This window comes from Helicoverpa zea, chromosome 8 (assembly GCF_022581195.2).
Source record: "Helicoverpa zea isolate HzStark_Cry1AcR chromosome 8, ilHelZeax1.1, whole genome shotgun sequence".
In the NCBI taxonomy this organism is placed as follows: Eukaryota; Metazoa; Arthropoda; class Insecta; order Lepidoptera; family Noctuidae; genus Helicoverpa; species Helicoverpa zea.
The window spans coordinates 9,854,504-9,863,674 of NC_061459.1; the positions used below are offsets into that span (position 1 = coordinate 9,854,504).

Consider the following 9,171-nt stretch of genomic DNA (forward strand, 5'->3'; position numbering starts at 1 on the left):
GCGTCTAGTTTATTAAAAATGCTATGCGTGCAAGCATGTTATGTGGGCCACAGTAAATAATTAAAGTATAAGCGAACAGTAAGGAAATTGCTAGCAGTAGTCAGTAAACGGTTCCTAGAAATTTAAATCGATAAAGTAAACCGACAGCTAAAATATTGTTTACGTTTCTGGTTCTTTGTGTTATATTTAATGACGTGCTGAATTTTATAGTTTTTGCAGAAACAATTACTGTTACCTAAGTAATTGTTACCTATTTACCTAAGTTATAGCGTAACATGTTTAAGGCAGAGTGTACGGGTTTTTAGGGTAGGCCATAAGTTATTTGATTTAGGAATCATCATCCTCATCCTCCGAGCCTTTTTCCCAATCATGTTGGGGTCGGCTTCCAGTCTAACCGGATTCAGCTGAGTACCAGTGCTTTACAAGAAGCGACTGCCTATCTGACCTCCTCAACCCAGTTACCCGGGCAACCCGATACCCCTTGGTTAGACTGGTGTCAGACTTACTGGCTTCTGACTACCCGTAACGACTGCCAAGGATGTTCAATGACAGCCGGGACCTACAGTTTAACGTGCCATCCGAAACACAGCCAATGGTGTCTAAGATATACTTAGAAAGTACATACAGACTTAGAAAAGTTGCATTGGTACTTGCCTGACCTGGGATCGAACCCGCGCCCTCATACTTGAGAGATTGGTCCTTTACCCACTAGGCCACCACGACTTTTTGATTTAGGAATAAGAAATCGAAATTAAAGCTATATTTTTCAGTTTTATGAAACGAAATCGACATGGTATAAAAGAGCAAAATAACTTTACCGAAATTACTGTGTACCTAAGCACTGAATTCCGTTTACTCGGGTCACAGCTCGACACACAATAAGAGCAACGAGTGAACGGTGTAAAGTGCGAACACTACAAACAACGCGCCCTGAAACACGTTTTTTCAAATTCCACCTAAAACGTGATTTTTTTGGGGGGAATTTAAGAAAAATGCGGACAATGCCACGGGACGGAGTGGTCTTAAATAATAAAACACCAGCGAAATAAAGCACTATAAACTATTCAAAACCATTTCAGCTACTCACGTGTCCGTTACGGTTTGTCGGCCTTCCCTGCGGCTGTTGTGCGGAATAAAAAGCTCTATTCCTTTTATATATTAGGGCTAAGGTCCCTTGGGAGCGATTTGCATTCCGCAATCAGGTGAGCGACGAGGGTCTAAGATTCACACATCTCAACAATTCAGAGTTTGTTGTTGACTGATTTTGTACAGCGGGGAAAATGTTGTTTTACAACAGCAATAAAGGCGTTCTAAGGAAAACTTTGTTGTGTTTTGTTTATACTTGAAACGGAAAAGTTATTTAGTGTACTTACGCATAATTAGTGTTTTTTTTAACCAATCTTTGTACAATAATTTTCAACATTCAGGGTGCCCATATTATAATAGTTTAAATATGACAATAATATTTTAGATAACAAAATAAAGTGCAGAGAACTCCGTAACCCCTTATCGCCAAATAAGCTGTCTCCAGCAACTTGCAAGACTATAAAACTACTGTTAAAAGTCCCAATTTTATTTGTGCAAAGTTCGCTCTTTCGTTTCGCAGACATTTCGCAAAAATAATCTCAAAGCACACATTAAAATTTTATTATTAGTGCCCGTTCTGAAATTTTGAGATAAGGTACTTCTACTTCAGCTGGCCAAATATCTAAAATATACTGTACACATCATCTCCCGAGCCTTTTCCCAATCATGTTGGGGTCGGCTTCCAGTCTAACCGGATTCAGCTGAGTACCAGTGCTTTACAAGAAGCGACTGCCTATCTGACCTCCTCAACCCAGTTACCCGGGCAACCCGATACCCTTTGGTTAGACTGGTGTCAGACTTACTGTGTTCTGACTACCCGTAACGACTGCCAAGGATGTTCAATGACAGCCGGGACCTACAGTTTAACGTGCCATCCGAAACACAGTCCATGGTGTCTAAGATATACTTAGAAAGTACATACAAACTTAGAAAAGTTGCATTGGTACTTGCCTGACCTGGGATCGAACCCGCGCCCTCATACTTGAGAGGTTGGTCCTTTACCCACTAGGCCACCACGACTTTTAAAATATACTGTACACTGTCGTCATAAAACTCAAGTTCTAGTTATTTTTCGTCACGGTGGAATAAAGTTATTTTTATCTTATTTTGTTTACGCAAAACTGGATTTAATTTTCAAAATAGCTTACATAAATAAGTCGTTGCCTCGCTACTTACTTTAAGAATTTTTATATTGGATTTAAATGTATTTTAAATCCTATTTATGTAAATTGAAAACAAAATACAATGAAACCACTTTTAAATAAATTAAACAGTTCAGATGAGAAACGCCTAATAAATATTTATAAATTAAAAATTGATTTCTGATTGATCATCAACGTACCTACCCAACAGTTAATTTTTTAAAGAGTATAAAATAAGTATGAATAGCTGATTTTGTTCTCACGCTACTGTAATTTTAAATGTCTCGTATGTTTTCGCTATGTTTTCGCACGCCGCATCTAAGATCCGCCAAAGGGCATATTGATAAACGGCCGCTTACACGTCGCGACATGCGTGCAAATAAATCGCGGCAAATATTTCATCTTTAACGTCAACCGTCGTCCCACAATGTTTAGTACAAGCTGATTCCAGATTCTTCGCTAGAATAACATGTAAATAGTACTTGACACATAAAGTACAACAAATGTGGTATTTAAGATGAATTTATTCTGGATTATTTTGTTGTTTTGTCATGCTTACGCACAACTTATGGGTTCACTTCAAAATTGTGTATTTTGACCTGAAATATATGTTGTGTCAAACAGCACATAATTGAACCGAAGACCACACATTTCTCAAGGGGGGGAATAAATAAGGTACATACATTGCACAATGTGAAAACGTAGGGTCATTGACTTCTTAAAGTATCCTAAGTTATGAAACTTATACCTACATTAAAACCAGCATTCCGTATGTGCCATACACTCCACATTAAGCAATTGAAGTTAATATTTAAGTAACATTCGTGGCTGGTCCAATTAAGGTTTATTAAATGCAATTTGTAGTACTAAATATAGTGGAGCTTCCACTAAACGTGAACGATCGACATTTGTGACGAGCTAAACTGTAGTTTTCAATTTAGTAAGAGGTTTGAGTATTAGGTAGATTGTTTACAGAATTTTCTTGGATTACGTAAAATATTCACATAATATTTTCTTTTAAAAAATGTAGAACGATATTTCTTATTGATTGCCTTAATGGTTGTTTCAGTGCGTTTGTTAAAGAATGGATTGCTTCTTTTAAGCTGATGATCTGACAAATCATTCTATACTTTAGACACCACTGTCCACGAATAATACTTCTTTTTAAATCGAATTTATTAAAGAGCCATACCCATAACAAGGTGTCCATTTCTAAAGCAAGAATCACGCAACTCCGTAATTTAGCGCCTCAATTACAGATAATGTAAAATACATTTAAATTCATAGCATACTTGTTTGAAACGACCGAAATAATGCAAAATATTATAAGGGAACGTCGCGAAACCTCGTGGGAATTTCGTGGAACGATAATGTTCGATTTAAGAAGGTTGTAAAATATTTTACGATGGCTCCTAGCTATGCTGAGCTATTGAGGAGCATTCCCTTGTCAGTGTATCGCGTTCATTCGTTGACTTCGGACGCGTTTGCACTGTTCGCAGAAATTATTTTAATTTCGTGCCGAGCGCGGCGTCAGCCGCCGCTAAGTCGATACCATGCGTTCGGAAGAACTCGTGGCGAACGAGGTCCTGGCGTTCCTACAGTACCAGCTGGACGTCATGGATGAGGTCAGTGTGACGCAGATTTGCACCTCAAACTTCACCGAGGAGGAGATACGCAGCGCAAAGAAGCTGTTGTACGAGTCGCTGCAAATGGCAGACCGAATGCCGACCCGCAGGCGAGATGAAAAGGGAGAGAGGAGTCTCCAAGACACTATAAGGCTGTTGAAGGAGACCGACCCGGACGACGTGCCAACGTTCGTGGCAAAGGACTTGCGGAAGCTGCCCCCGGTCACTTTCGATCACGTCGACGTCACCAGGCTGTTAAAGGACATCACGAGTATGAGGTCCAGCCTGGTCGAGCTGCAATTGAAGCTGGAGGCATCACAATCCACCATCTGTGATCTACGTAGCGAGGTAGCAGAATTGCGAAACTCTGTATGTAGGTCACACGCGCATGCCAACAGCGACAACACACGCCACGGACAGGTCAACGCATCGCCGCAGTGCGCCGAGTCAGCAAAATTGCACTCGTCGCCTGCCGTCGCCACTACTAGCGATGCGTCACCGTGCCCCGCCCTCCCCGCGTCCCCTGCCTTCGGGACGCCGACGAATGTAAGCACGTCTAGGCTTGGACGTGTTTACTCGGATGCCGTAAAGCGAGATCCCGTCCAACGGCCACCTAAAGCTAATGTGGCGATACAAAATCAGCCCGAAGGAACCCGAGGTACGGTACAATCTGTACCATGTAAAGGGAAAGCTGATGCAGATGGTTTCGTCAAGGTGGAAAGAAGGAAGAAGAAGCCATCTAGCCGAAATCAATGCGGAACTGCGTTGACTGGTCCGAACATGCTGCTGCGCCCCGCAATACCGACGACGCAGCTGTATGTTTCGCGTTTACATCACTCCACGAAGGTCGAGGAGATCGTGGAGTATATACGAGTCAAGACGAACTGGACCTTAAGAGTCGAGAGGTTGGAGCCCAGACACAACACAAATTTCAAATCGTTTGTGGTACGTGTGCCGACTCAGCATCTCGACATGTTCCAAGAAGCGTTTTGGCCGAAAGGTGTCGTTTTCCGGCGGTTCCGCGGGAGGCTACGCGACACCACGCAGTGCAACACGACACCGCCTATTCGTGTTAACAAATAGAAATTGTTTTGCTGATTATTGTTATTTTATATGTATTAGTTTATAAGTATTGCAATATTAAATTATGTATGTATTGTACTTTCTATGGGCCCTAGTTGCCTGAGGTAAACAAATAAATAAATAAATAAATAAAAAAAAAATAAATAAAATTTACAAAAAAAAAATAAAGAAAAAAAGATACTCTTATTTAGCGCACTTTCGTTATAGATCAGATCAGAGTAACCATAAATTTTGAAATTGGTTTCTTAGTGTTATAAATATGCTTTTAATATGTAGGCTACGAATGACACAAAATAAAATATTCTTAAAATATAGGTGTTATGGTTAGCATCACAAAAGTATAAGAAGTGAATTTCTAATGTAACTTGTGAAAAAAATATTTACTTATAGCTTAACCTAAGTAATATACTAAGGTCACAAAGTTATTTATAGTCTTGACTCCCAATTTATATGTATTTGAGAATATGTTTATAAATGCTAGGTTTAGGTATATTTGTATACGGTCTGTTGGTTGACAAGGAACCTTGACAAGGGTCAGTTTTCGTAACAGAAAATTAATCATTAGGTATTAATTATAAACTTTTTAAACAGCTCCGAGTATGTATATCTACAACTATTTTTACACAGAACAACAAAAACTAGGTACATTAATGAGCTCCTGAAAAGTAACATTTTAATATTTAAAGAACAATGAAAAAGCATTCTTGTTATTTTATTAGACCTTTTAAAACGCAGAACATTTTAGTTCCACAAATTATTTAGTACTCAGTCTCCTCGATTATTTTGTAACAGAATACTTAATTACCTTTTATCAGTGTACCGTGCTTTATAATGTCAAAAAAATGTTGTTAATATTAATAACATCAAAGAAGGTTTTTTCGAACATTGAATTTTTGATCATAAGATCATGGGCAAATTACATTTTCTTGCAGAAGACGTATTATGTTAATGGAAATTTTAAAGACGCAATTTGTCTGTTATGTCGGTTATTGAACCTTATGAATTGTTATAAGTAGATAGGTACTGAGTTACCATAATGAAAAAATCGTACGAAGATGAATGTTAGGTACATTTAGAAGAGACAAAGTTCCGAATATAATTTATTCCCTACAGATTAAAAGGTTGATGACCTCGTCACTGTAAAGTTCCATTTCCAAAGATATCCTCAGTACCAAAATAAGCGTTTGCTATAATTTCATAGCTGTCAGGTACAAGCCTCCAGAGCGACATTCATTCCATTTATCTTCGCTAGTTCGCACAATCCCAGTAGATGCAACATTTACTCGCTTATTACTAAATACACATTTATCATTTAATTGCACTTAAGCAAATTGTTTTAGTTCTTCATTTACTTTCAAATTAAGGTATTTTTTTTCTTGAGATTCTAATGCTACGATTCTCAAGTCTGAGTTTTGATTTTGTAAACCTTCGTTTTGAAGCATAAAAACTAATATAAATTTTGCTAAGCACTGTTCAATAGCAATACTAAAACTCAAAGTTACAAATAATTATTCCATTCAAAAGGTAGCAGATCAAAAGTAATACTACTATTCTGTAATTTCTCTTCGAATTTTATTAAAAAGTCATTAAAAAACGTTACACACCAACATAATGACTGAAAATCACCCCATATCGTTCCATAATGTTTTCACAGCGATTATGAAATCGCATATCCCCATTTTGGCCATCAGTTCAATGACAGGCGATGATTATAAAGCTGCGGGATTATAATTACAAAGTCGGTAAACAGGTTTACGGGCGACTGAGCCACAACGCTTGAATAAACATGAATCATGAATGCTTTACGGTATTGGAATTCGACCGATTTCTGCTATTGAAAGGGTTGTCGTTTTGACGTATTTTAGTTTATAGAATTGAGGTTATTTATAGAAATTATTGGGACACCGTAGGTGGTAGAAGTAGGAGCTATGTTGATATTAAGTGAAATCTTTTATGAACTGTATCAACGAATTAATTAACAGGTATTTTCAGACACTACTTACTAAACTAATTGACAAAATTAGAAACACTCATTTATATTTTAAATTACTTGCTAAAGTGGTGCATGTTTTTGGAACCAAAATTAATAATCGAAATGAGCACAAATGTTTTTCAATTCAAGAATCTGAAGCTTGACTTCAGATTCTTGAATTGAAAAACATTTACTAACTAAGTATAGAATGTTAGAAATTCATCCATAACAAACGTAATTTATTTATGTCGACGCGGAAAATATTTTGTTAAATGCCAACCCTACGGGGGATATCTTTGAATAAAGTCTTTACATTCAACGCTCCTCTTGTATATAATTTCATTTGAAAATGGATTTAAATGATGTGGTTTGGTTACACGCATCACGGATGGAAGAGTTACAAATTAAATTGATACAGGTACCTCTAAAATATGTTTAAGCCTTAGTCACATATACTCAAATAATAATACGTTAAGTGATTCAAATAATTATGCCGCTCATTTCGAAAATCATTATAAAACATCAGTTTAACAGTGAACATTAATTTTTAACCTACAAATGAAAAGTACACGATAAGGGCCCTCCGTGCAATAGACCTTAGGCTCGTAACTCGAAATGAAAGCATCAGCATAAAAAAATAAAAGAGCCCTGTAATGGGTCCCCGCTCGATGTCCATCGTAAAATGTTCTTTGCTTTACATCTATGAGAAATTAGCTATCACATATTTTCAGGATTGTCATTCATGGCTTTTATTATCTTTTTAAAATGTTTTGACTGTTGAAAAGACAGTATTGGTACGAATCAGTTAATATCGTGTTAAAATACTTCATTATAACTACTTCCACGACTAATCCCATCGTGAATTGCACTAAAAGTCCTAATTTGGTAAGATTTATTATTTGTTTGCTATCGCATTAAAATTCCTCGCAATAAAATGCTGCCTCAAGCGTTATCAAACAGCTCGTATCGACACGATTAGCATGTAAAAAACATCAAGACAAGCCACTTTTACAGGAAAAACTGTCTTCTGTCACGTAAACAGCCCTTTCCAGTTCAAAATACAAATCAGGACAATATATACTAACAAACGAACAAACAATGGCTGTTTAAATCACACCGTCATGTTTAACGTTGATAATATAGCCAATCACGAGTTTCGATATCCATGATATTCGTGGTTCGCGAGACGAACAGGCGCGTGATCCGAATTCTCAAACACTGCGCGATAACGCCTGTCGAATCAGATTTGAATATGAATAGAATATTAATGAAAAACTTGTTCCCGACTATCAAGACTCGTTGGTGATTTGTTTTGGTAGCGTATCCCTGTATAGATAAGAGTCAAACCCGCGAGAATAGGTTCCATACTAGAGGGGAAAATTGGATTATCTCGTTGCGTGGGTGTTTGTAGGTTTATCTACGTAAATTATATAGGTATGTTCACTACTTTATATCCACGTGAGCTATAAATTTTCGTTGACGTAAACTTAAATAAGCTATGTTGAGATGCTCGCTTAAGGGTTTTGTTGTTCCATAAGAATAAGTAGGTAATTGAGTTATAAGGAAACGAGAGAGTAACGTTAACAAGTTGCTGAAAAGCCAAAGAAAATTATTATGTAGCCTAAATAAGGAAATGAGTTCACGAGTACATGGTTATGTGTCTTTGGAATATTTTTATGATTTCCACGTTTGTTTGTTTTTTTAAGGCATGGGTTAAGAGTGTTTTTATGGCTTGAAACCACCCACGTGGGGGCAGTCTACGCAAGATGTGAATTCCGTCATCTAATTTTCAATGAGATATTATTCGAAAGTATTGAAGTCGTTTTAAAGTCATAATTGAGTCGAATGATATACCTACAGTTTTTGTAACGTAACATTTCAGTTTCTTTTTTGTACTGAAATCAAAATTATTGACAACATGTTGAATATAACATCTTTATATTCTATCAGTGTTCTCAATACTTCACATTTGTCATAGTTTTTCTATATCTATCTCACACGTGATTTTTCTTTCTATTTATTTAACGTACTGTTGATCTATCTATACCATTTATATCTTTTCCGATATTAGGGCGGATTCATGAACGGAATTTCAAAAGAAGCAACGTTTTTATTGGGCGTATGCTAATATTAACTTGAAGTACGTAAAGTAAGCTCAAGTCAAATACTTCTGGTGTCAACTCCTCATGTATGGTAATCCGTACATATTACTTTTTGACAACGATGTGTTAAGAACTTGGGTAGAGGTATTTTTTGGGTCAAT

At 37.0% G+C, this 9,171-nt stretch overlaps 1 protein-coding gene across 1 annotated transcript; it reads left to right on the plus strand.

Moving 5' to 3' along the window:
• The first annotated feature begins 3,686 nt into the window (after window positions 1-3,686).
• LOC124632796 lies at window positions 3,687-4,936 on the plus strand. Its single transcript, XM_047167763.1, has one exon. It carries the CDS (start codon window positions 3,782-3,784, stop codon window positions 4,934-4,936), a length of 1,155 nt encoding a protein of 384 aa, XP_047023719.1. The 5' UTR covers window positions 3,687-3,781.
• Window positions 4,937-9,171: the final 4,235 nt, after the last annotated feature.